Source organism: Marmota monax, unplaced genomic scaffold (genome assembly GCF_021218885.2).
Source record: "Marmota monax isolate L192 unplaced genomic scaffold, Marmota_monax_Labrador192_F-V1.1 WCK01_AAM20220418_F8-fsc00178, whole genome shotgun sequence".
In the NCBI taxonomy this organism is placed as follows: Eukaryota; Metazoa; Chordata; class Mammalia; order Rodentia; family Sciuridae; genus Marmota; species Marmota monax.
This window is the reverse complement of record NW_026694501.1, coordinates 612,591-640,589: the sequence shown is the minus strand read 5'-3', so window position 1 is coordinate 640,589 and position 27,999 is coordinate 612,591. Positions and strand designations below refer to the sequence as shown.

Below are 27,999 nucleotides of genomic sequence, written 5' to 3'. Positions count from 1 at the left end.
GTTGGAGAAAGCAGCTTTTAATTTGGAACTACTATAAGGACAAGTAATCTCTCCAAGTTATTTATTAGACTGTCTGACACAAAAGGAACTACAAAGAACATGCCCCCAAACGCTGGACATGGTTCATATTGAAACAACATGTGCCAGATACTGGACCCAGAGCTTGGACTTCAAGGTGGAAAGGGGAAAGTGCAGGTGGGCTGGGACAACTCCAGCCCTGACTGGCTAAATTTCAGGCAAGACCAGACACCTGGTCTCACAGCCAGGATCCCTCAACTGCACACATTCTTGACTCGGGCTGAACTCTCTCTGAAGTAACCACTCAGGACTCAATCAGAGTCACTGTCTGTCTCGGCTTCTTTCACATCCACACTGAATTTGTACTCCTGGTCACAGCCCATGTAAGCATCACTCATGAAGTAGAGGGTGTAGTTGTGAGCACCAGTGGCTGGGGCCACAAAGTCCAGCTTCACCTAGAAAGAGCAGCAGGGAATCAGGACATGGCCCCAGGGGAAAGTGTTCTCACCCTGCCCCCACCCAAGACAGATGTAGGGCCAGTGGCCACTCACCTTGGCCTTCTGCTGCAGGGTCAGCCTCTTGATGGAGATGAGGCTGTTGGACTTGGCATCTCCGATCACCACCCACCAGCCCTCTTCACGTTTCTGCAGTGACCAAAACCCAAGAATTTCAGCATGTCAAACTGGATGGCTATAGGCAGCTGTGAGAATGGTCACAACACCAGACACATTCCTGGTGTTCCTTCTGGTAATGCCAATAGATAAAAGATTTTGAAACCATCAAAAGGCCCAGGGGTTTGGAGGATAGTTAATGGCTTGCCTACCACTGTAAAGCCCTGGCTTCGATCCCCAGCACCACAAAAATAAAGTGTCTCAAAGGCTTTCATCCTGCAGTAGGCAGATAACCTCATCTGCTGGTCCTAGCTCATTTCCTCCCCCAGGATACCTCCTCGTTTAGTATTTGCCTTTGAATCCAATGCCACCACCAGAAAGCTCATCTTGGGGGGGGATTTGTTCCTCAGAGTCCTTTTTAAGCACAAAGCAAACAGGCCAGAGGAGAAATCTTAACCTGGAGACAAACCTGCCACAGAGGATTCAAGGCAGATTCTTCTGAAGCCCTGCCTGGGGGAGACGCCCTCTCTGCTGGCCACTCTACTGTCAGAGCCCCCGTGGCCTAGTTTAATAAGCTCTCCTCACAGCCTGCTGAACAAATCAGCCACAGAAATAAACGTGAAGTTCATCTGGCTTCTGTGGCCAGCCTACAATAATTCTCCCACAAAAAGAGGATCAGATTTCCTTTCTGGTGGTAGAGAAACAAGCAACTAGATGCACAGTGAGTGGGAACAACATACAAGAAAAGTGTCCTGGAGCCATTTAAAACACAGGAGATAACATTCAAGAGACTGACAACACTACCCCAATGTTTTTAATAATGATGTCGTCTAAGTTGTTCCAAAAGCAAGCAGATAACCCCATGGCCCCTAGAGGAGTTTTCAGCCTTGTGAGTTAATTTTCACTCACTTCCCTCCTGTATGGGGAAAGCACACCATGCCCAGAACAGGGCCTCACCCTAACACCAGGATGTACCTGTGGGAAGAGAGGCGCAATAACAGGGCCTGTGACTTCCTCCTCTCGCTCCAGCTGCACCAGAACCACCACTGGCCCACCACTGTGGGGAGAGCAGGGCAGCACATGAGTGATGTGGCCGTGGCCTCTCGGCATAGTGTCATGCCGTGCCCACGGGGACCCAGGGTGGTGCCTGGCTCACCTGCGGATGCTGTCTTTGTCCACCACCTCATAGGACAGTTCGATATTCGGGTAGCGGTTGCAGAAGCGGGCTACATCGGCGATCTGGCTATCCGTCAGCTGCAGCAGCGCGTTCCGCTCCTCATCCTCCATCTCCATAATGTCAAAGACGCTTTCCACTCCCTGTCGTGGGCGCACAGAGGTCAGAGGAGGACACAAACCACAGCGAATGGCCCCAGCTCCAAGGACTGCTGTCTTGACTTCCCACACTAGCCGTGTCTGAAGGTGCTCTGGGAAGAACAGCCCATGGCTGGCAGCCTCCAGCATCTGGAAGCTGGGCCCTCGGGGAACCACAACTGCACTTCCCCTGCTGAGACCTCCCATGGCCCTCCCAGAACAGGATTCTGGGCTCTCAGGCTCACCCCCCAGCACTCCAGGCCACCCAGCCCACCTTGTCTGTGCAACGTTTGATGTGCTCTGAAGTGAAGTGTGGCAGCTGCTTCAGATATGAGTCCTTGGACCACATGGCCTGAGTGACCATCTGGGCCAGTTCCATGGCTGCCAGAGCAGGGCTGAGCCATCCATTGCTGGACAGCACGTCCACACAGGCCTGAATGAGCCGGATTGCCTGAATACGGGCAGAGTACAAGAGCAGGCGGGGTTGGAAGCGAGGCTTCCCAGGCTGCCAAGGGCCCACCGACCCCACCCCAGCAGCGCCATGCCACCTTGCTAAGGATCTCCTCAGTATCTGACTGCAGCTCGGCACTCAGCTGCATGCGGGACAGGTGAGCCTGCAGGAGCAGGTTGGTCTTCACGTGTGGATCATTGAATTTAGGGTTATTCAGCTTGTGGGGGACCTTCTGAGCCAACTGCAATGAGGAAGAAAAGAGGTGGTGCTGAACAGGTGACCCTGCCTGAGACACTTAGGCCAAAGACACTATGTGGTTTAGACCATGGAGGGTGAGGGTAGGGAGGAGGGTGACGGTAGGGAGGAGGGTGAGGGTGGGGAGGGAGTGATGTGTGGGGAGCGGGGTGATGTGTGGGAAGACAGAGCTGTATGGGGGTCTCGGTGGCACTGCAACACATACACAGGCCAAGCTTCAACTCCAGGTTGTTGTTCTGAGCCTGATACTTACCTGACGCAGAAGGTTGTCTTCGTGGTGCCGGATAGGAATGTTCTCGTACTCTGCTGCATTGGAGATGATCTCGATAAGCCCTCGCACCTTGGTCTTGGCATTCAGGGACATGCTAAAGAGCTCTGCCAGGGAAAGAGGAAACATGAGAGGAGCCAGGAGCAGATGGAAAGCAATAGGAGGAACAAGAGTCAGCACCCAGGCTGTGCTGCTTCCTGGGAGGCCCTGTCAATGGGCTTCAGATGCCCCACACAGGGAGGCTCCTCAGACAGACTGAGCTGCGTGGCCCTCACCAATAGTGGTGTAGTTGATGTAGTAATAAGCAGCAATCATGCCCAGGTTCAGAGGCGCCACATCCATCTCGTCTTCGATGCTGATGCACTTGGATTGCTCCAGGTCACTCAGGGTCTGCTCCACCAGCTCTGACAAGTGGTCAGACAGGTGACGATGAGAGATGCCTGTGGAGGAGAGAGGTGGGTGGGGAGTCTCAGGAAGGGAGATGCCCTGTGAGGGCTGGGAACACCAGCAAGGACAGTGTGTGCTCCCGAGTCCACTGACCCTGCAGGTTGTAGTAATTGGGGTTCTGTGTCATCCGGCGGTACAGAAAGGTCCAGGTGAGGTAGTCCACAGCATCCTGCTTGTTCTCAATGGTCTTGGTGACAATCTCAGCATTGAAGTGATCATGCATACAGTGGTCCAGGTGAGATTCTACTGGCAATGGCTCGTATAAAAACTTTTTGAAGAAATCCTGTGGATTGGGGAAAGGGAAATAGTCGTAGGGAATCAATGACAACATGGTCACAAAAAAGGTCAGGGGCAAACCAATAAGGAGTAACCCTTGTGTGAAACAAACAATAGCAAAATGAAGAAACCACACATTTAGAAACAGAGTAGGATCAGGGAAATACTGAGTCACAGAGGCAGAGCAGTAAGCAACGCATGAGGGGACAGAGCCAACCAGAGCAGGAAGACCTCCGTGGAAATAGAGTCAACAGCAGTGGCCAAAACACGGCAGCCGCCTTCTGTGTGGCTTCAGGCTCATTACAAAAGCAATGGGAAAATAAGAGCAGAGGGGGAAAAACCTTTGAGAAATTTATTAACAACATCCATCAGGCTGATGAAAACTGTTTTGAGGCTCAGAATCTCAAAAGGGCTGCCTGAGCCAAGGACTGACCTTTTTGGAGCCCTGACACATGATAACACAGCGCCCCTCATCATCTTGCAGAGGGCGGTTGGCATGGCCCACCATCTGAAGCACATCGTAGATGGGGTAATCCACGTAGCTGGTGGGGGAGGAGGGGAAAGAAGGAACAGCATCATCAGAGACCACAATCGGAGGCATGGCCACCTTCCATGGCGAAGGGAGACCAGGTCAAATTCCAGCACAACTCTGAGTTCATGAACTCAGGCACTCGGGAAGTCATTTCACTCACTCACCTACACATCACATTAGCTTTTGAGTGTGCAGGTCAGGAACTAGTCATACAAGGTCCTTGACCCAGTGCTACAAACCCATCTAATGCCAAAAGCAAAATAACTCTCCATTGAAGAATCAAATGTGTAAGTCAAGCTTTCCAATCTTGAGAGCTGCACCTTTCACAAGTTATAAATCATCTAACTTAAATCCAAACCAAGAACCAGATTCAGACATTAAAAATAAACCCATAAAATAAAATTCATTTTAAAAATTACCTGCATTTTGGAAAAAGTTAAATTATTCAGGCTTTTCCTAAGACTGAACCTTTGACTTCTTGTCACTACATAGGTGTATAACCTTGATCAGATCATTTTTCTAATCTGTAAAACAAATAGGCTAGTGACTTAATTAACATCTGACACTTTTAGGCTCCTGCTTCTCCAACATGCTAAAGTACTGAGGGACAATGACCAAGAGGCAAATGTGAGCCCAGGTCCTGAGGCTCCCAGGTCCTGAGTCTCCCAGGTCCTGAGGCTGAAGACCTCTAACACCTGCTATGGTGGAACCAGGGCTGCAGGTTTATTTGCAGATGTCTGTGCTGGCAGCTGTACACTTGTTTTAGACGGGAGGTCTGTGTGGACGCAGAGCACCAACTATACTCACGCGTGAATCTTGCCATTGTAGTACTGGGTGTCCATGATGATCACCAGATGGGCAGCCACATTCATACCCCAGCAGAGACTCCGAGAAGCCACCACCACCTGGATAGCCCCTGAGCAGCAGAAGGGAGCAGACTGAGGGAGGGCTCCCTGTCTACCCCCAAGACAGTCCACCTGGCTTCACCCAGGGGCCGCCCAGCAGAGAGCTCCCTCTCACAACCCAGCATGAGCTCTCTTAGAGTGAGGCTGGCTGGAAAGAAGTTTTGACATGACCAAGAACTAACCACACTCCTGTGTACTATATCTCTCAAGTCCTACCCACTCCAGGAGCCTGGCATCCATACAGAAGCAAGTCTGGTGGCCAACAGTCCAGATGCTAGAAAACCAGGTTCTGAGACAGTGCCAGGTTGTGCACCTGCCCGTTGCCTCATCTAACATGCAGGGTGCTCTCTCTCTACCTGCATCACAAGGGCCTTGGGGGAATAAATGAGATAACACAGAAATCCTAACAGTATGGTGAAGAGAGCTAGTACTCCACCCAGGAACAGCACCAGGCCCTAAAATTTAAGACACACTATTTGCTTGGGGAAGCCTTGGATGGCATCTCACTCAGCCGAGAGGGTTTTATTCCGGTGCTGGCCACTGAAAACAGGGGTACTCTACCTCTCAGCTCCATGCCCAATCCCTTCTGAGGCAGGGTTTTGCTAAATTGACAGCTGGCCTTGAATTTGTGATCCTCCTGCCTCAGCCTCTAGAATTGACTGGGATTGCAGGTATGCGTCACCACATCTGGCTCCATGAGGTATCTTTACCTGAGCTGAAGAGCTGCTCCACCAACCGTCTCTCCATGGGGCTGAGCCCCTCATGTAGATAGCCCACCCCATTCAGTAGTGTTTCCTTGAGGGTGCTGTCACTCAGCTTCTCCAGATATGGGATCAGGTCCTTCTCAGTGCAGTGCAAGAACCTGGGCGGCACAAGCACTGAATCAGTTGGTAGGGGACACCCTGCCGATTGCAGCCAGGCCCCAAGCCATAAGGATGACCTGAACCCACCCCAGAAGCCAGGCCCCACCGACCTCTGCCGCTGTATGTCTGCCGCACAGGTGGTGAGGATGTCGATGGCAGTGAGGCGGGTCTGCTTGCGAGACGGGACAAAAACAATGACAGGCTTCTTGGGCGAGTGCTTGGTGATGGCGTGGTACACAGGCTTGGCCATGGAGAGCAGGCGAGTCTGAGTGTGGCTGATGTTGAAGCCCTGGACACCAAAGCAGAAGAAAGGACACCAGTCACCTCACCTGGCTAATGGCATCTGAGGCCACGGCAGGAGGAGTGTGGGTCCCACCTGGATGTGCAGCTCCAAGGGCACAGGGCGCACGTTCGGGTGGAAGTTGAACGTGGAGGTGGCGCTGCAGCCCAGCCAGTGGGCCACATCCTTAGCATTTGACAGCGAGGAGCTCAGTGCCATGATGCGAATGGGCCGCTCAATCTGGGAGGAGATGTAGCGCATCCGGGAGCAGATCACTTCTAGGACAGGCTGGGAAAGAGGGGGGAGGGCGTCACCTCAGGCCCAGGCTCCCCAACTTCTGCCTGAGTTCTGCCTCACGCATCGCCCTAAGACTCAAAAATCATCCAAATTCCTTCCTTATAACTAGGGCTCTCTGTGTTTGGTTCTGCTGCCCCATGGCAGCCAACTGCCACTGAGCCATGCTATTTACCAAGAGTTCTAGCAAAAACCCCCATGTCACCCACTTGGGTAAGGCCACATGCAGGATCCTGTGGAGAAAGAATTGCCTTGTCTGTGGCCTCAAACCCAAATACCAGGCCTAGTGCCCAAGTCACTTTGCCAGCCCCAGCCCCTCATCTGCTGAAAGGTGCAGCTGTACCCCATTCTCGCCCCCAATCAGGTGGACCTCGTCCACCACAAAGAGGTTGATGTTCTGCACGTTCTTGCGCTGCTTCCACCGCCGGGAGAGGATGTCCCACTTCTCAGGGGTGCTGAGGATGATGTTGCCCTTGCCCAGGAGCTTCAGGTCTGTGCTGGTCTCCCCGGTCAGCAGCACCACCTTCTTGTTGAGCCGGTCCTGGAACTTCTCATACCAGTCCATGTACACCTAGCAGCAGGGAGAGAGTGTCACAACAGCAGGCCACAATGGGCATCTTGCACTTGCTATGAGAAAACTGGGAAGCCAAAGACCTGGTGCTCTGAGGATCTCAGGCCACTTTCTGTTTTGGAGATGGGGTGTCACTGTGCCCAGGATGGCCTCAAACTTCTAGATTCAAATCACCTTCCTGCCTCAGCCTTCCCTAGAGAAGCTGGGGCTACAAGCACAGAACACGGTGCCAGCTCACACTACTTTCTGATCCCCGTCCAGCCTTTAAGGGACGAGGAAACTCTTTAGGAAATGACTCTGAAAATGCCACCTGGAAAAACTTAGATCCAGAATCACAGATGAAATGATTTCTGGGGAAACTCACAAAGGTCACAGCACGTCACACACCTGCTCTGCCAGGGCCTCCATCGGGGTAATATAGACACAGCGCCCCTCCGAGTTCTGCAGCAGCATCCGCAGGATGGCAAACTCTGCACAGATGGTCTTCCCACTGCCCGTGGGGGCCCCCACGAAAACATTGTCATCACTGTTGTACACGGTGTTAAACACTGGGGACCGAGAGGAGTGGTATGCACGTCAGGAGGGGAGAGGAGACAGGCTAAGAGGCAGACCACTTGTGAAGACCAAGGAACCAGAGACACAGGCCAAAGTGTCACAGTCAAATGACAGAGCGATGGTACAGGAGTCCAAAATGATGGCCCAGCCTGATATGCCTTGCTTCTCCTCCCACAGAACAGGAAAGGGAGAGGCCAGGATCAAGCTCTGGTCCCAAGGAGATCTGCAGGACAACCCAAGCAGGAGAGGCCAAGCATCCTCCTCTGTTTCTCAAAGACAATGATGCACAACTGAAGTGCCTCCTCAGTACTCTCCTGCATTTTCTAGAAATAATCTAATATAGAAGATAACAGCCTAAGTCCTAGATTCAAGACTGAGTTAAAATCCAAGTTCTGCTATTTATTAGCCAACTCAATTGGGGCACCTCCCTATGCCTATTTCCTCATGTACAAAATGACTGTAGCACCTTAAAAGTAACCCAACAAAGCCGGGCACAGTGGCACATTGCTGTAATCCTAGTGTCTCAGGAGGCTGAGGCAGGAGGATCACAAGTTCAAAGCCAGCCTCAGCAGTGGCGAGACACTTAAGCAACTCAGTGAGACGTGTCTCTAAATAAAATACAAAATAGAGCTGGGGATATGGTTCAATGGTTGAGTGCCCCTGAGTTCAATCCCCAGTACCAAAAAAACCCAAAAAAACCCCAAAAGTAACCTAACCACAGGACTGGTGGGAGGAACAGAGGGAAAACTCAGCCGCTATTCTCGGCCGAGTACTTAGAGCACAGCCCTGCTCTGTGAACCTCATCCTTGTTTACGATGACAGAGGGAGGTCTCAACCAATGCCACACCCCAGGTTCCATGCTGGGCATCAGAAGCAGACAATTAGCACCCTGAGAGTGAGAAAATAACAAGGTGCCATGGTAAGGCCTGCTCTCCTGATGCTCCTCAGGGAACTACGCAGAACAGCAGAGTAAATCTAGCAGTGACCAAGGAGAAATATCCCGGAGCTCCCAGGCCTGCCAAAGCACCCGAGCACTCTCTTCCCCTACCTGCCACAAAACACACGCTCTCCAGGTGACCTTAAAAGGCCCCTAAGAGAACCAACTACCTGGCATCCCAACACATACCTTGGGTCTGGATGGGATTGAAAAAAGGGAATTTATCCTGGTAGAGGCTCTCAAAGGCACTATTCCTCAGGGCAGACACAGGCAGGGGCTGCAGGTCCAACAGTTCAGTGGGAGGTGGGTACTTCTCTGGTAAGATCAGGTGCCGGAAAGAGACAGGCAGCTGGGTCTCACAAGCTACAAAGAGGAGACAGGGAGGATAGGAGGCCCTCCTGTAACCTCCTCCAGAGCCCCCAACACCTCAACTGTGGAAGCCCTAGGTAGCATGTGCCTCTCTCCCCCCACAAAGGCAAGAGACCCATCCACTATTCTTGGAAGACCTGTTCTAGAGGACCCAGAGAGGAGACACTCACAGAGCCAGCGGTCAGACACCACTCGGATAAAGTACTGAGGGGGCAGCGGCTCAAAGACGGGAACAAAGAATGTGATGAGGTGCTCATCCTGGGCATACTTGGCCTTGAGTAGAAAATACTCATGGTGCAGAATCACCTCGCTGTCCACATCCTCCACCAGAATCCAGAATGCCTCTGATGAACCATGGACCTGGCAACCCAAGCACAGGGAAAAGAACATGAGCCAGCACAGGGACGCAACACCTACCATGCAGTCCCCTCTGCTCAGGGAGGCCTCACCTTCTCGTCCCACTGGAAATCTGGAGTGATGGTCAGCTCCACTTTCAGGGTGGAGCGTGTGATAGGCTGCAGGTGCACCGACAACTCCAGCTTGGGGAACAGGTGGACATATTTGTGGATGGTCTTCCCCATTTTTGGCATGCGGATAAGCTCCCCTACAAGGAAATGAGAGAGTACAGGGGCTGCAGCCCAGCTGGCCTGGCTGCAGATGCAAAGCGGGCTGGGCCTGAGGCCACCATGGGAAATGGGCAGATTCTATGCAATGGGCAGCTTCTTCCCTTTGGCCTCAGTGGAGCCCAGAGAATTCAGGCCCAAAAGCAAGACTGTACTTCAGTGGACGTGCGGGGTGAACACAGGCTACGGGGGCCCGAGGCTGAGGAACTGCAGCGCATGGAGGTTCTGGACAAAAGGACAAGGACAAAAGCTCCCCACACACCTATTTCATTATGATTCAGGTCATACAGACGCTCAAAGGGGAAGTTTTTCTTCTCAATCTTCTTCACCACCTCCTCAGGGAGCTTCCGGAACTGGCGCAGAGGACACATGGACTGCCACCTACCCAGAAAGGATACAAAGCTATTGGTCCCTTCTAAGGGCTGTAACAAGCTGCCCTCATCACAGCCTCCAACAGTTTAGCCATAACCACACAAGACACAGTCACCAGATGAAGATGTCCAAAACTCTCTGCAGTGACACCAGAGAGCTTACAGTGGCGGACTACCACCAACTCCCTTCCCCATGCCAGCAGGGCTCCCCTCTCCAACTCTCACCCAGGTTCAAGTCATTCTTAGAGCATCAGGACAGGTCAGAGGCACTCCTAAGCTTTCCCATCACACCCTCAGTGTGGGGACCCCAATTCATGGTGACCAGCCCCCAGATCACTGGGCCCTTACATGCGCTTGTCAATCATCTTGCAGAGGTTCAAGGTCTTGTCTGTAAGCTGTGCCCATCCTCGGTTCAGGACAATTTCAAAGATAGCTCGCATCAGCCGGCCCGCCGACTGAGGAAAGATGAAGCATTCCTCTGTGAAGTCTCAACTGCCCCCAAGCCTCCCTACCACGCTAACTACCTCAAGCTCAGATGCAACTACCCACACCAACTCAAAGACAAAGTCCCCAGAGGCTTGGGAAGCTGAGGCAGGAGGATCATATGTTCAAAGCCAGCCTCAGCAACTTAGCAAGACCCTGTCTCAAAATTTAAAAAAATAAAAAGGGCTGGAGATATGGCTCAGTGGTTAAGCACCTGGGTTAACATCCCTGGGTTCAATCCCTGGTGCCAAAAAAAAAAAGACAAAGTATCCTCCATAATTACTCCTTTCTCCTGTTCCTACAGGTAAAGAGACAAAGAGTCACTACTAAAACCCTATGCCATTTCTGAATTTATTTATGAGTCCTGCAACCACCGTGGGGGAGAAGATCCTGTGTTCGGCAGATCTGCCCATCTCTCCAAGGGCCCACAGAGCCTCCCAGTCCCCTGTCAAGGCCTGTCCTTCCCATGTGCTTGGGCTTAGTACAGTGCAGCTGGGGCCACACAGGTACCAACCAACCAGCCAGTCAGGACAGTGCTAGGCATTCCATCTGCCTCATCAGCCTTTCTTCAAGACATAGCACACAAGGCACGGAATGCCAGCCCCAGTTCAACTCTGCCCTCACCTGGGTAACATACACCATGTCAGCCATGAGTGCAAAGCCCTCCAATTTCAGCTGTGAGATGAAGGCTTGAAGAAGCACATTGATCTGGAAAGAAGTAAGGTCAACCGGCCAGAGGTCAATCACTGGACAGTCCCACAAAGTGAGTTATATTTCTGCTTTTGGCACCCATACCAGAGAAGACATCCCACAGCTCTTGATTTACAGATATTAAACAACTACTGCTCCATATAAAAAGAATCAGAAGACCTGGGAACTGATTGCCGTAGGGTTCAATGACCCCTGATCCCCAAAGAAAAAGTGGACGAGCTCTGCAGATTTACACGCACGAGTCCAGACTCAAGGTTCATCTTTTGGACCATTATGAAAACCCCCAGCAAAGAAAAGATGGGCTCACCTTTGCACTGGGTTCCTCAATGCTCTCCTTCACGGGGATGGGCACCCTCTCCAGCAGTTTCTGCAGCTCCAGTTTTTCCTCCTGCCACAAGGGGGAGATAGGTCAAGAAAAAGCCAAGTGGCCAAGGAAAGAAGTCACTCAGCAACTTGGTGGTGCACACAATGCTCCATCCTGGGGTGCTGGACAGACTCACCTCCCTCACAGTGATGTTCTTAAACTCTGAGGACAAGGAAAAAACTCTGAAAAGCTCAATCTCACTCAGGGTGGGCTTCAGCAGCTGGTTGTAGGTCTGCACTGTATCATTGGTGATGTAGTAGTGGCTGGCTATGCGGCCCAGTTCTGTCACCTAGAAGAAAAGAGAGATTTGAAGCAATGCTGACTACTGACAAACTCCAACCACAGTAGGATTTGGTCCTACAGATCAACTGCCTGAACAGTACCACAGCTGAATGATCCACCTCAACTCAAATTACAAAAGAGGTGTATCACGGTAGAAGTTCGTAGTTCAAAAGGTATAATCCAAGGCCTGCTCCAAGCAATCAGATAGATACAGACAGCAAGCCGAGGAATTTTCACCCAGGCCTACAACTTTTGCTGAGACCTTCATCTCCAAATCCTCACACCACTCACCTGGAAGTTGCCTGTCTTCTTGTCATATTTGACCAGATTGTTCTTGTCCAGCATCAAGGCAGCAGTGTGAACCAGGTCGAGTCGGCGCTGGTCCAGCAAGGGATCTCCCTTGAGGTCATCATGAGAGATGCCATAAAGGGTTGGGGATCGGAGCATTCGGATATAGAGGTAGGCATAGCCCAGCCAGTTCACCGCGTCCTAAGAGAGATGGCCAAACTTCTCAGCATGGAGAACTGCTCATGTCCGACACAAAGTTCCCACAGAGGGCTCAGAGATCAACACCCAGCTAAGAGGATACATAGTTTATCACCTTTTGAATGCTTATGACATTTCATTAATAGAAAGATAAAGAGTCCTCTCAAAGATCTTGGACACGAGAGGAACGGTGCCAAGTGACACAGATCCAGGAAGCTTGCACTGAAGAGGTGGGTGTGAGGTAGGGGATGTGGGATGCTGACACCTAAAGCACCACAGCAAGGACCATCCAACTCCTGCTCCCTCAGGCTCTGGGGCACCAGGGGAAGGCACCGAGCCCAGTCTTCCCTACCTTTGCATTCTGGACGTTCCCCAGCACAATTTCTGCATTAAGCATGTCGGGCAGCTTGGATACCATCTGGCTCTCAATAGGAAGCTGCTGATTGAGAAGGGACAGGTAGTACTGTAGCTCCCCGTGAGATGTGATGAGTATGCCTTCACCTTTGGTGTCATACTGGGGTCGACCAGCACGTCCCAGCATCTAAGTCAGAGACAACAAACAAAGGATGCTACAGAGAAAGGACTTCTGGATCTGACTCAGGGATCTGACAATAGAGAACACGGCCTTTGAGCTCTCTTTCCAGCATCTTTGCATTTCAGGAACAGGGTACTTTTCCCACTGAGAATAAACTCAAAGGCTCTGTACCTGCAGAATGTCCAGTGCTCCCAGTTCTGTCCATCGCCCTTTCTCTGGACTGTACACCTGGGTGCCTTTAATAATGACTGTGTGGGCAGGGAGATTCACACCCCAAGCTAGAGTTGCCGTGGAAACTAAAACCTAGAGAGGCAAGACAAGACAATGAGGCAAACAGGCAATACCACGAAAAGGAGAGAATCCCTGACTTCTCTGGCCTCAGAGGTTCTATGGGAACTATCAGGAGGGCAGGAGGAAACTGGACTGGGGTATGTCCCAATACTTGTCAATGTGACACCCGAATAGTGAGGAAAGGATTCCTCGGGCTCCTCATCTATTCCGCAATTAACGTTTCAGTTTCAGAGAAACGTAAGAGTCAGAAGTATAAGCCTATGTTAATAAACTTATAGTCTTGAGAAAACGCAAAATCAGGCTACCCTAAAAGAGTGAAGGAACACGGGCAAGACCTTAGGAGGCATGTTTGGAATTGGTGGAGCTATAGAGCGCTTGCTCTGCTATACTCCTCAGACACCTCCCTAAACGCACTCACCTTCACGCCTGCAGGGTGTGGTGTGTTGGGAGAGATGGCAGGAAGTTACATTTAGTGTGTCCATCATGACCCTCCAACCTCAGCCAGCTGGGCCAGAAAAAAAATCAAGTACCAAGAGCCTACACATGGCACAACTGTTGACACAGCAGGTCTTTTTAAGCCTGCATCAACTGCTCCCAAAGCCTTGCCCACCCTTACCTGAATATGTTTATCAGCAAAAAGATCCTCCACAAGGGTTCGGTCAACTCTGGTCATGCCCGCATGATGAATAGCAAAGCCATAAGGCAGAAGATCCTTCAGCTCCAAGTTCTGTGCACAGAAAAGACCAAGGGATGAGGTGAATCTTCCGGTGGAACGCTCCCGGGGAAAAGGATCTCTCTTCACGTGAGACCCTGCCCCTTACCCATCCCCATAACCACATCCAATCACCATTCCTACGTGAAACAGTGCCCTGGGTCACTCAGTCCCAGCAGAGCTGTCTGGGACCTAACTGGTAAGGGAGGCCAGTTACCAGGCAGGAACGAGAAATGAGCAGAACCCTCCTCACCTTGCACTGTTCTGCTTCTGTCCGAAGGACCTCTGTGGAAGCTGAGCCCTCTCTCAGAAACAGACCTAGAGTGTCCTTCTCTAGGCACATGTCCCGAATGGCCCTGGCCGTCTTGCCAGTCTCCTTCCGAGAGTGGACAAACACCAGCACCTAAGAAGAAACCATAGTTTGCTATAGTTAAGAGACACAACTGCAATAGCCACTCCTACAGGCCCAGGGCACTAGCAGTAGGAAAAGATGCTGCACTACATAAATCAGAATCAAGTGTCTTGCAAAAAGGAGCAATAGCAAGAAGGTTCAGAAGCCTAACCAGGGCCAGCAAGACCCAAGAAGGAGCCCACCTAATAACTAAAAATCCTGCAGGTGGGAAATTAAACCAGCCCTAGCACCCAATCTTGCACAGCAAGTTTAAATATGCTATGAATGCAAATTCAAGGGTCTTAATTAAGAATCTGTGTATGTCCAGACATGGTGGTGCACACCCTTAATCCCAGCAACTTGGGAGGCTGAGGCAGGAAGATGGCAATTCAAAGCTAGTCTCAGCAACTTAGCAAAGCCCTGTCTAAAAATAAAAATAAAAATTACTGGGGATGGTTGAGCACCTAAGTTAAATTTCCTCCACGAGTGTTAAGCACCTTGAGTTAAATTTCTAGTATCCGCCCCCCCACCAAAAAAAAATGTGTTCAAGCTCCTAAACAAGAGTCGAAGACACATGAAGATGTATCTGCAAGACACATCTTTATAAAGGAAAAAAAAGGACTTATAAGTACATCTAGGACTAGCACCACATTTTGGAAATAGTCTTAGTATCTATGAGGAAAAACAAACATATTAAGTCTTCACTTAAATTCATTCACTTTTTTTTTTTTATCAGATTTAAAGAAACACATCTTATTGTTTTTCCTTATTTGTCTTGGTTAACATTGCTAAACTCTGCTCAATTAAAAAATTCTGGCTGTGATTGGGAGGTTGAGGCAGGAGGATTGTGAGTGCAAAGCCCACCTCAGCAAAAGCAAGGCACTAAGCTACTCAGTGAGACCGTGCCTCTAAATAAAATATAAAAAAGGGATGGGGATGTGGCTCGGTGGTTGAGTGCCCCTGAGTTCAATCCCTGGTACCAAAAAAAAAAAAAAAAAAAAAAATTCTGGTTGAAGATGGGTGCAGAGGCACACCAAATCTATAATCCCAGGGGTTCAGGAGGCTGAAGCAGAATTTTGAGTTCAAAGCCAGCCTCAGCAACTTAGTGAGACTCTGTCTCTAAAAAAAATATAAAAAAGGCCTGGGGATGTGGCTCAGTGGTTAAGCACTGGGTTCAATCTCTGGTACAATCCTGCAAGGATTACAGGGGTGTGCCACAGCACCTGGCTATTTCTTCTAATTTTCTAGTGTAAAGTTGTTTAGTGTATTCCCTAATTATCCTTTCTTTCCCTAGTGGGGTGGGACACGAAGCCACACGCCCATTCCCCTGATTACCCTGCTAATGGCAGGTTTTATACTAATAAGTTATTTAATTCCAGATATTGGTGATTTGTATTTTCTTCTACCTGTGTCAATCTTGCCTAATTATCAGTTAAGTCAAAAGTTGAAAGGTTCAAGAACAAACCATGAACAGACCTGATTTTTTCCAGCATGTTCCATAATTTTCTCATAGACTATTTCATTCATGATCTGGAAACGCTTGATAGCTTTTTTCTCTGTGATGCCCACATATGTCTGTTCCAGAGGCACCGGACGGAAGCTGGAAGTTCAACAATGAGGACAAATGAGGCTTTGGCAGGGATGCAGCAGGAACAAATAGTACTTTCCATGCCCTGGAAGCAATATTTGTCTTTTTGGATTGACACACAGAAACCAAAGGCCCTTCTCTAAAGCTCAATCCAGAAGTGCTCCTTAGAAAATAGAAGGAAAGTAAGAAGGTCACCTTGGCTATACACTTCTTCCAGCCTTTCTTATACCTGTTGTCAAAGTAGAAGAGGCCCTTGGCAGGGTCAACACGCAGAAAGGTGGCCACATCTTCATAGTTGGGGAGGGTGGCACTGAGACCAATCAGTCGGACATCCTCTTGAGTCATCTCAATGTTTCGGATGGCTCTGGCCACCAAAGCTTCTAAGACAGGACCTCTGTCATCATGGAGAAGATGGATCTCATCCTAAGGAATGGGAGGGCAGCAAATTACCTCTAGGACCAGAGAAACACAGCCCCCCTTCCCGAGACTACCCCCATTTTATACACATATAACCTAAGATGCCAACAAAGAAGACAAGAGGGCGGTGGCTGGGAGGCAGGAAGATAGCAAAGCAGGAAGATGGCAAAGCAGGAAGATGCCTAGCACATGTGAGGCACTGGGTTCAATCCTTAGCATCACATAAAAATAAAACAAAATAAAGGCACTCTGTCCACCCACAACAACAAAATTTTAAAAAGACGACGACAACAACGACAAGAAAGGGAATTTTAAGCTAAAGAAATCCGAAGAATGAATATAGTATTCACCAAGAAATACCCCAGGAAAGAGCATACCGTGAGCTGCTTTGATGCAGCACTTTATGACAAGATACTTTAGGTAAGCGAATTCCTAACCTTCACATAAATTTCCTTATGGAAAAATGAAGCTTTTGGTCAGACCATATGTATATCAAATAAGGCTTCATATTTATATTAAATAAGAACAAAAGCTCTCACGCATTGCATGAGTTTGCATGTGGCACTTCTCAAACTTCAGTGGCACTTCTCAAACTTCAGCAGCACAGGAAGACCAGGAGATCTTGCTGGTACTCGAAGGCAAGAGGTGGGCCCAGGAATCCAGCATTCCTAATGTCCCTGCTAATGAGGCTGATTAGCCAGGCTCCAATGTGGGGCTTAGCAAACTGTTTCTTTAAAGGCCAAGTGGTCAATGTTTTAGGCTTGTGGGCCACAGAGTCCCTATTACAAATACTTAACCCTACTCTGCAGCACGAAAGCAGCTGTAATCAAAACATAAGCTAAGGGGTGCAGTTGTGTTCCAATAAACAGAATCCAGCAGCCACAGATTGCCAATGCCTGCTCGTGCACTCTCCTTTCTTGCTCTCCCAGACACCTCAAAGAAATGACACTCAGACCTTCCACACTGTGCTTCTGTGCGCACGGAACACAATGTCCTGACTCCCTACTTATTGCCTCTGAGAACAGATTATTTATTTATAAAGCCCTTCTATGTTCTGGGAATATGTGTGTGTGTGTGTGTGTACACACACACACACATACATATATTTTGTTGGGGGTCTGTTTATATTTATTTCAAAATTATTTCAAACATGAAGAAAGATATAAGAAATACTGCAAACACCATGCTGCTAAGTTTTTCTACTGAATTGTAACAACAAAGCTGACAATGGCTGTCATTCAAAGGCTAGTGCCTACAGAAAAGGATCTGAGGAAATGTTCACCATTAAAGCCCAACAACACTCCTGATCCCGACTGCCTCCAGGTTTCCTCATGCTCCCCTTGCTCACCAGGATGATGAGCCGCACCAGCTGAGTGTAGGTGCGTTCACCACCCTTCCGTGTGATGATGTCCCACTTCTCAGGGGTGCAGACAATGATCTGAGTGGCACTGATCTCTTCCTTGCACAGCTGGTGGTCCCCAGTCAGTTCAGCAACAGTGATTCCGTAAGTGGCCAGGCGCTAAGGTGAAAAGAGGTACATCAGGCAAGAATGCTTGAAGTGGGCTGGAGCGTAGCTCAGTGGTAGAATGTTCTCCTAGCTTGCTCTAGGCCCTGGGTCCAATGCCCAGCACTGGAAATAAGGAAAAAAGGCAGCAAGCTTGAAGGGGCCTAGATACCAAACTCTGTCTGGGTAGTCTCAGTGTCGGGTACTGGGAGTAGGTAAGTAATAAGTCTATATGAACACACACTCCTAAAACAAATCCAAGTTTCACTCGAGCACATGAAGCAGGCAAAGGATCTCTGGGAGCTCTGCATGTAAGGGTGGGGAAATGGACTTTACAGATAACAGACTTAGAATAACACCACGAGGTCTTCTACCAACCATATCCACAAGACACTTTATAAATACTTAAAAATGCAATAACACCAACATCAGAATATCACTATGCAGAAGATGAAAGAAAGGTAGTAAACCCTTCTAAAAGAGAGTTCAAGACATTCTCGCCCCAGTAGCTTTCTGTACCTGGGTCAAGTTCCATTTCAGAAATGGGAAAAGCACCACAGAGGCATTCAGAGATGCCCCACATAAGCAGTAGAGATGCCCAGGCCAGCTCCCAGTACTTGGAGAACTGCGGCCAGTATCTTTTGGAGCAAAGATCTGACCCTTACCTTTCCAAAACTGCCCACCATCTCCTGTACCAAGGATCTCATGGGAGCAATGTAGATAATCTTGAAGTCATCCACGTTGATGGTGCCATCCATGTTTATGTGTTTCCCTATCTCTCGGAGCATACACATCAGGGCCACGTTGGTCTTCCCAGCACCCTAAGACAGAGGTCAGGGACAAGCAGCCTATTTATAAGGTTATATTTGCTGCCCCAATTTCCCCAAGCTTATCTCCAAAACAGAAAACAGCATGTCATGGCATTTGATCTACCACTTAACAAGTCTCTTATCAAATAAAAAGCAGCAGGGCAGCCCTTACAGTAGGAGCACACAGCAGCAGGTTCTCATCAGTCTCCAGGGCCGCGCGGTACAGTTTACTCTGGATACGATTCAGTGTTTTGAAGCCCTCAAATCCAGCCTGGGCATACTTGGGCAGCTTTTCCACCGGAAGCAGTTGCTAGGGAGAAAAGCCATGCACATCACACCGACAGCATCCTTCAGCAGACTGCCCACTACCGTGGGACTGCCAGGGTCTCATTCTTTGGCCATCGCCCTACTTGACTCTTCACTAAGACCCAGTCCAGAGAGATCAATATTATCCCCTGGGCTCTAAATTAGAATAGGAAAATTCTGAAGCAGCGTTCATTTCAGAAATAAGCTATCTAACAGACAAGGCTACATCTTAGGCAATGGTTGGAAACTGGAAGAGAGGTGAACTGAGCACGAGAACTGAGCAAAACTACACTCACCTCTTCTGAGCCAAAGGGCTTGGGCTTCAGAGCAGGCACATGCACCTCTTCATAGCCCTTTCGCTGGCGACGGAAGGACCCATCAGGAAGCTGACAGCGTTTATTGGCCATGAAGTGGCTCCCTTGGGTGAAAACCAGGTCCTCCAAGTCCAGAACTTGCCGTGGAGCCAGTGCCTGGGGATGTGACAAACAACAATCCATGGGAAGTGAGCTGGCTGAGCACGACAGTTTTCTACCCATCACGGCCTAGGAGATGGCCCAACTCCCACCTCTCCGCCCTGGTCCAGATCCATGGTTTCCAGATCTGTGTCCATTCGGGACTGCCGAACCCGCTCTCTCCGGGACCTTTCCTCCTGCAGTGGGAAAAAGAAAAAAGCAGGATAGCTCATCACCATGCTGAGTACCTGCCCCTTTCAGTCTCTGCTTAGCTGTGCTTGACTCACTGGTACTATTAAGTCCCCAAAACAAAAGGTGGCACTTCACATTCAGACACCTGCCAAAAGGCCACCAAAAAGATCCAAGGAGGGGCTGGGGATGTGGCTCAAGTGGTAGTGCGCTCGCCTAGCATGCGTGAGGCACTGGGTTCGATTCTCAACACCATATCAAAACAAAATAAAGACACTGTGTCCACCTAAAACTAAAAAAATAAAAAATAAATAAAGATCCAAGGAAACAAACGATATAGAGGAGAGGAAAACACAGAAGAGGGACCTCAGCACCTAGGAGCACATAGAAGAGGGACCTCATCATCTAGGGAAGAGGCAGCAGTGTTGAGTCCCATTTTTAAGCATGGGTTCTGTTCCTGCATTCAAGTAAACACCGTCTTTATGGTGAAATCTGTAAAGGTCCCCCTGGTGCTGCTGAACAAACAGTCTCTAGCCACACAAATGTGAATGTAACAATTCTAATCAGTACTCACTGAGAAACCCCAAGGAATTTAGAGAAATGCTTCACTACTCTGACATCTGTTTTTTAATCTCTAGCCAATTGTCCATTTTTCTGAAGCAAACACTCCAACTGAGAAATGAGACAGAACGATCAAGCCAGCCCTTACTCGGATCAGATCCTCCTTCTCAGTCTCGTGGAGCTGGTAGAGGAATTTGGATAGCTCTGGGTCAGCTTCCATCTTTCCCATGATCCTTTCTTTTTCAGCTTCACTCTGAGCACTCGCCAGCAAGGTACAGTACAGAACTGCCAATGACAGGGAGCAGAAGGAGGAGGTGAGGGGCACAGGATGGGTAAATCAGCCTTCACTCTTGGGGTGCAGAGAAAAATCATTAAGTGCAGAAGCCATGAAAGCAGCACCCCCCTGCCTGGCTCAGGCCACACATGGGGAAGAGCTCGCGCATACTCACTCATCATCCTGTGCTGCCTCAACACTTTAATAAAGTCGAACGTGTTGAAACCGAGGAGCAGAACCAGCTGGTTCTCACATTCACGATCGTCACTGGCCGTCTAACGAGAAAGCAATGCCACCATCAAGGACACAGTTGTCTGTTGCTCCACACCATTTCCATCTGCTAAGATGCACTCAACAGAACTGCCATCTCGGCCATACCTTCAGAATCTCCAACACTTCATCTGCCTTCTTCTGTGACACGATGGCATCATCATAAAAACGACTAAGCTGCCGCTGGAGCCAGAACGCGTCGATATCCCGAGGGTGCAAATCCTTCTTCTTGGAACTCATCAGTTCACCTGAGGCTACAAGCTAAAATAATAGCCAGGCCCTTAGCTCACCAGGTCCCAACCACGTTTTCACTGCCCTACAACTAAGCTCCCTGCCACCCCACAGCCAGCCTTCTCTGGGGGCCCTTTTGAGAGAAAAAAAGGGCTATCCTGAGTTCAGGAGCACCAGGCTGATTCCCCACCACATGCCTCAGGGTAGGAAGGCGACCAGCTGAAATCTTAAGAATCAGGACACTAAATACTTATTATGGCTCACTCTGTCAAAACACGGCTCACTAAGTAATGCAAAACCAGACCAGGCACTGGGAAAAGGCTACACCCAGAAATGAGCTGGCCGTGCAGCCAGGGGAAGGAGACCTCACTCACGTTAGCTGAGAGGGTGCAGCGCACAACGGCCTCATCGCCTTCCATGTCATCGTCAGACGCCTCTTCTCGAACCTCCCCATAGACGTCCTCATCGCCTTCCTGTGGAAACAGCCCCAACCTCAACCATACTCCGGAACCCATCCTGTGCCACCACAGAACCGCTCCCCGAATCACCCTCAATGACCCCCTTAGTTAGAGCAACGGCTTTGTGGTGAAATCAATGACTTACTGGAATCGGGTCAGTCTTTGTTCCTTTTAGGTACACATAAGAGCAGAATGCACTCTGACATATCATACGTACATGGAGTATAACTTCCCATTCTCGTCACTGTACATGATGGGAGTTTCACTGGTCTTGTATTCATATATGAACATAGGAAAGTGACATCCTATTCATTCTACGGCTTTTCCTTTCCCGTCCCCCTCCCTGGGGGTTCAGTCTTATTCTAGAGCACATTAACAGAATGACAACCTGGTGGGGATTCCTTAGATGCTTCTCTCCTCTCTTCTGCTTCTCACTTTAGCTGCCACAATGGCAACCGCCTCGATCACAATCTCTCATACATACACAGTCCTTAGACACAAGAGCTGCTGGCTAACAGGAGAGAAGAGCTGTACAGAAGCAGGCCGGGGAAGCGGATGGTGATCCAGAAATGCAGAGACCACAACTAGCTCGCTCAGCACTGTGCTTACTCATGAAATAAAATGTGCACTTAAAACAGCATCATGGGGCTGGGGCTGAGTGGTAGAGCAATTGCCTAGCATGTGTGAGACATTGAGTTTGATTCAAAAGCACCACATATAAATAAATAAATAAATGTCCATCAACCAAAATATATATATCATGGTCAAAGTGGGTACTTAATAAATAATAAACATTTGTTTAAATGAACTACTATGAGCAGTTTGTTAATCTGTTGCTACTTAAAATCATAAAATCAAGTACAGTGGCACACACCTATAGTCCCAGCAGGTTGGAAGGCTGAGGATTTTGAGTTCAAAGCCATCCTCAGCAATTTAGCAAGAATCTAAGCAACTCAGGGAGACCCCATCTCTAAATAAAATATAAAAAAAGGGCTGGGGATGTGGCTCAGTGGTTAAGAGCCCTTGGGTTCAATCCCTAGTATCACCCACCCCCCCCAAAAAAAAAAAAACTGAAAAAACACCGAAAAACAAACAAACAAACAAATAACTACACTGATATTTCATCCCACATGAGTCAGAATGGCAGCCATCAAGAATATAAACAATAATAAACACTGGAGGTGGGGTTGTAGCTCAAGGGTGGAGTGCTTGCCTAGCATGTGTGAGGCCCTTGGTTCAATCCTCAACACTGTATATAAATACATAAAATAAAGGTTCGCCTACAACTAAAAAACATATTTATTAAAATATTAATAGGTTGGGGATGTGGCTCAAGCGGTAGCGCGCTCGCCCGTCATGCGTGCGGCCCAGGTTCGATCCTCAGCACCACATACAAACAAAGATGTTGTGTCCGCTGAAAACTAAAAAATAAATATTAAAAAAAAAAAAATAAAAAAATAAAATATTAATAAATGCTGGAGAGGATGTGGAGAAAAAGAAACACTTTTATACTGTTGGTGGGACCATAAATTAGTACAACCATTGTGGAAATTAGTATGCAGGTTACTCAAAAGACAAGGAATGGAACCACCACATGACCCAAATATATCTTGCCTCAATATTTATCCTAAAGAATTAAAGTCAATACAGTGACACAGGCACACCCATGTCTATACCAACACAATTCACAATAGCCAAACTACGGAACCAGCCTAGGTGTCTGTCAAGCAATGAACGGATAAAGAAAATGTGATATACACACACACACACACACACACAAACGTGCCCGCGCACGAATTGTATTCAGCCATAAAGAAAAGTGAAACTGGGCTGGGGATATGGCTCAAGTGGTAGCGCGCTCGCCTGGCATGCGTGCGGCCCGGGTTCGATCCTCAGCACCACATACAAACAAAGATGTTGTGTCCACCGAAAACTAAAAAATAAATATTAAAAAAATTCTCTCTTTCTCTCTCTCCCCCTCTTGCTCTCTCTTAAAAAAATTAAAGATGAGAAGCTGAAATCATGAAGATTTAAAAAAAAAAAAAAAAAAAAAAAAAAAAGAAAAGTGAAACTATGGCATTTGAAGGAATATGAATGGAACTTGAGGACACTGTTAAGTGAAATAAGCCAAACTCAGAAGGTCAGGGGTCATAAGTTTTTTCTCATATGTGGAAGCTAGAGAGAAAAAAGGAAAAGAAAGGTGGGCAGGGGGGATGTCTCATGAAAATCAAAGGGAGATAAATTGAGTAGAGGAAAGAGACCAGGGGGAGAAAGGAGAGGCGTGAAATGGGCAATACTAGGGAATAATATTGGCCAAATTATATTATAACATTGTATGTAAACATGAATATATAACAATGAATTCCATCGTTATGCACAACTGAAATGCACCAGTAATAAAAAAATGGAAAAAAATTATATTAGTTTACATTTAATAACTTAAATTTGCGTTGGAAAACCTGAAGATAATAATATTTTTAGCAAAATAACACTAAATTTCTGATACTCATAAAACACCATAAAATCTATCTGGCTTAAGCTAGGGGACCTCTTTACACTAAAAGGGGTCCTGTCACCTAACAATTTAAAAAAATGAGTTAGTCCACTTGCTTAATTGCTCACCTCCTCATCAGACTCAAACTGCACGTTTACACCATAGGTCTCATCAATGTTGTCATCTGAAATGATGAAGAGCAGTGAGCAGTTAATGAAAAGAGGCACAGAACTGGGGTCTAAGGACACATAAGGATTTAGTTTAGGTGATCCACATGAGAGCGCCATCTGTGCTGTCAGCACTGAGACAGTTTCCCACCCACCAATTCTGGATTCCACCCCTCTCTTATCCCACAGGCTCTGCCCAAGTTCTCTTCCACATTCTACACAATAAAAGGGCCTCAGAGCTGGGCATAGTGGTGCATTCCTTAATCCCAGTTATTTGGAAGGCTGAAGCAAGAGGACTGAAATTTCAAGGCCAGCCTGGGCAACTTAGCAAGACCTTGTCTCAAAATAAAAATGAAAAGTGCCAGGGGTGTAGCTCAGTGGTAGAGCACCCCTGGGTTCAAGCTCTGGTATAGGAAAAAGAAAAAAAAAAAAAAGCGGAAAAAGGCTATCTTGGTAAGAAATGGCTGCTGGAATTGAGGGAATCTGGTGTCTGTTAGTCATTAATTTTTTAAAAAACACAAAATAGGAATGTGGAGATTCGAGGAAAAAAATTCTTCTCTATCTTCCTTAAAGCCAGCTTTGAATAAAACCTGCCAAATGCCTCAAACAAACAACAAGAAAAAAGAACCCACCAACTCTGGTTGATGGGAAATCACTGACACTCAGATTCATTATCAAATGATGCTAGAAGATACACATTTCAGAGTCAACAACAATCAGAACACAAACAGTTTAGTTACCCATATTTTGAATTTCCTTATCTCCACCATAGTCTGTGATCTTTTTCCCCAAGTTTACTAGCACATGGTATCTGGTATCATCTGTCTGACCCAGCAGCAGGTCAATCTCCTTTCGTCTCTCCTTGTCCCGAAGCTTTTCATTCTTTAAGACAGCTAGAACTTCATCAGCTGCCCCACAAAGGATATCACGTGGCTGGTGGCAAAAAAACAATCAGCTTTTAGGTGGGCTGGGGATATAACTCAGTTGGTAGAGTGCCTGCCTCATATGCACAGGGCCCTGGGTTCAATCCCCAGCACCACAAAAGAAAAAAAAAAAAAAAAAATTCAGCTTTTAGAACAATAACATGCAGAATACCCCCCAACCAGCTTTATGTGATGCCAGGATGTGATGAGCCACATTGCTTCAAAACTGCAGTACTCCTGGCTGTAACAATTTTTATTAATGTTGATAAAAACTCCACCTAGAGCTAGGAGGGTTGCAAATTCAGTAGTACAATGCTTGCCTAGCATGCATGAGGCCCTGGGTTCAATCCCCAATAATGCCAAAAAAAAAAAAAAAAAAAAAAGTCACATTATTGAAGTAAAAGTCATCTGTTTTAAAAATATTAGAGAAACTGGAGATATAGCTCAATGGTAGAACACTGTGCTTAGCATACATGAGGCCCTGGATTCAATCCCCAGCACTGAGAGGGAGGATAAAAAAGATTGGATAGGTAGTCTCCAGAAGCAGGACACAGCTTTCACAGTAATCTGCCTCACATTCCTAGATGACAGAGGCACTTAGCAGTCTTCTTCCACCTCGACACACTTTTGGTAGTTCTATGTCCATACTTTCTCTAGCATCTCAGAGTCTCTCAAAGACTCAAAAAAGCCCACAATGTAATCATGCATGGGAAAGAGTTAATAGATCCTGGAGAAAATCACCTGAATTCATATCCTGACTCTGCCAAATCCTACCTCTGCGACTTAGGAAAATTACATAACTATTCTGTGCCTCACATTTCTCTTCTGCAAAATAGGAAATAAGTATTAATAGCTGATGTGTTGTTCCATATAAACTAAATGCTTAGTAAGTATTAGTCTATTCTGAAAACTGGTATGCAGCAGAAATCTAAAGATAAGGTTTTTCTGATGTCTTCCAAATGTGACATTCTCCCTTTCCAAACACATGGCCTCAGCCTCTCGCTGCCTTACCTGGTCCCCAAGAGCAGCCTGGATGAAGCTGAGCAGCACCTCATAGGTCTCTCGGGTCTCCTTAGTTTTGGGCTTATAGATAATGCCCACCATCTCATCTATGCCCTCTGACAGCAAAGTATAACCCTTCATCTTGTTGATGTCATGCCGGTCCTCATCACGTTTTCTTCGCCTGATGAAGACATGATATGAAATGGAAGAGAAGAACTTTCCCACCCCCACGCAATACTAGATCAAGCCCATCCTCCTTTCCTTTTCAGTCTCATGGCATATAGACATCTGATATTTGAGAACAGGAACCTGTACTCCATCAAATGAGTCCAACTTGTTCTTATTCATTTACGGGAGCATTTATTTACAGGACACAGTGACAAAGAAAATCCCGGGGCTCGGGCTGTGGCTCAGCGGTACAGCACTTGCCTAGCACATGCGAGGCCCTGGGTTGATCCTCAGTACCACATTAAAATAAAGGTACTGTGTAAATAAATGAATGAATAAATAAATAAATAGGAAATCCTGCCATCCTCTCACTAGATGGACAAATTGATATAAGACAGGTTCCCCATTAACTTAAGATTACACAATGGAATTTAACTAGTTTTTTCACCTTTCAGATACATTACCTTTCTCTAGACAAACAAACTAGTTTCAACAGAATCTACTTCTAACCTACTCCCAACAAATTATAACAAAACTGTCTTTTTTACTATGGATGCTTGAATTAGTTTACAACCAAAAAACAAACAAGAGTAGAAAAAAAAGGAAAAAGCAGTAATGAAGAGTCAGTAGTGAGGGGAAAAAAAAAAAATTACTGAGACAAGGGAATACCAGGATCTTGAAAACCTAAAAGAAAATTAAGATCTGTGGATCAGAAACACTTATGTTCAAAAAACTTATTTTCCAGTTTACTTGCACTTAAGACCAAAGAATCTTTAAAACTCTCATGTTCTAACAAACTTTCTGTAAATTTCCACAGTATTTTTAATGACACTGATGTCTGACCTTCCACCACACATTGCAGCAAAAATGCTGCTCAACTGCTACAAGGGAAGGTGGACTTTGAATCTGAAAAACCAGCGTCCCCTTGGTACATACTTGGCTCTTCTTTCCTCCTGCATCTGCGGTTTGGTCCGCTGAGCTTTATCTCCCATCCGGGTGCCCTCCAGCTTCCCAACCAGGGACAGCACCTCTCCTGTGGGTTCATCCCGGCGGGTCCGGTCAATGAGAGAGCGGTCAGCTTGGAGCACAAGATTCGAGTTCTGAAAAGATTATACATTACCAAAACTTCGACATGAGACCATCACAATCATATCAGCCGATGAAAGAACCACAGCAACTAAGGCTAATAATGATTAACTGGATCTAAAACCGTTTTCTCGGAAAAGCAATGGTGTCATACAACGTTGTGCATGAGCCTAGAGCTGAGTCCCATGTCCTGTATCAGCGGTGGACAATCCCTGCTCCTAACAGTGCCGGCTGTTAGAGGAGCATCACATGGAAGGGGGCGGACTTACAATGAGAACTGCAAAAAGCCTCCTCAGAGAGCTCTCGGCCTATCCCACCAGCCCCCGTGGGGGCTGACTTAAGCGTCGTCGTGTGATCTCACCTTCCCCAGATCGACTTCCCCCTCGCCTTCGCGGCTGTCCTGGAGGCCTTCGACTGAAACCCCCTTCCACAGCCTCCCGCTCCCCAACCACACTCGGCCGCCCAGAGTCCTCCCCCGAGATCCCACGCACCGCCTTGTACTCGTACTGCAGGCTACGGGCGGTCACATCCGCCATGGCCGCAGCAGCTCGGAGACCTCAGTGCACCGCTTCTCACCGCACCCTGCGAACAACCCCTCGGAACCGCTCCCGGGAGAAGCAACGAACGCAGGAGAAACGCAATGGACAGTGAAAAGAGACGGACTCCCTTCCGCTTCCGGGTCGTGTGCAGGAAGGGAAGGCTTCCGGCTACCGCGCGCCGCTTTCCAGCGGCCTTCTAGCGGAGTGGGCGGGGCTTGCTCACCCGGTTCCCGGTCCCGGGACACACGTTCCCCTAGATTCTGGTTCCGGCCACCTCTTGGTGCTTGGTACCCAGGACCCGAACCCACAGATTCTAACCGAAGAGCCTTTCTCTACCGCTGCTTTCCTGATGCCGCACTATGCTGTGAG

At 48.0% G+C, this 27,999-nt stretch overlaps 1 protein-coding gene across 1 annotated transcript; it reads right to left on the bottom strand.

Moving 5' to 3' along the window:
• Window position 1: 1 nt before the first annotated feature.
• On the bottom strand, window positions 2–27,758 carry Snrnp200 (small nuclear ribonucleoprotein U5 subunit 200). The gene is made up of 45 exons (XM_046420047.2): window positions 27,583–27,758; window positions 26,942–27,105; window positions 25,847–26,018; window positions 24,653–24,845; window positions 23,874–23,929; window positions 21,168–21,266; window positions 20,671–20,823; window positions 20,468–20,567; window positions 20,167–20,303; window positions 19,382–19,465; window positions 19,113–19,286; window positions 18,683–18,820; window positions 18,367–18,522; window positions 17,546–17,716; window positions 16,010–16,203; window positions 15,669–15,792; window positions 14,055–14,204; window positions 13,706–13,816; window positions 12,970–13,101; window positions 12,616–12,804; window positions 12,069–12,266; window positions 11,632–11,784; window positions 11,439–11,519; window positions 11,045–11,128; window positions 10,286–10,392; window positions 9,829–9,947; window positions 9,393–9,547; window positions 9,114–9,303; window positions 8,764–8,937; window positions 7,470–7,630; window positions 6,855–7,082; window positions 6,314–6,505; window positions 6,048–6,226; window positions 5,785–5,936; window positions 4,977–5,085; window positions 4,071–4,179; window positions 3,455–3,644; window positions 3,190–3,354; window positions 2,900–3,021; window positions 2,489–2,632; window positions 2,215–2,391; window positions 1,786–1,946; window positions 1,605–1,686; window positions 570–662; window positions 2–473 (listed from the first exon to the last, which is right to left on the bottom strand). The coding sequence occupies exons 1-45, from the start codon at window positions 27,625–27,627 to the stop codon at window positions 330–332; spliced, it is 6,411 nt and encodes a 2,136-aa protein (XP_046276003.1). The 5' UTR covers window positions 27,628–27,758; the 3' UTR covers window positions 2–329.
• Between the last annotated feature and the right edge of the window lie 241 nt (window positions 27,759–27,999).

Excerpts from the sequence above, each read along its gene's own strand:
- Snrnp200 (XM_046420047.2), bottom strand. The coding sequence starts at position 27,627 with ATGGCGGATGTGACCGCCCGTAGCCTGCAGTACGAGTACAAGGCG. Across the intron at positions 20,304-20,467 it reads GAGGCAGCACAGGATGATGA|TTCTGTACTGTACCTTGCTG; the intron begins GTGAGTATGCGC and ends TGTCATTGGCAG. Across the intron at positions 17,717-18,366 it reads TGGTGGGCAGTTTTGGAAAG|CGCCTGGCCACTTACGGAAT; the intron begins GTAAGGGTCAGA and ends TTTTCACCTTAG.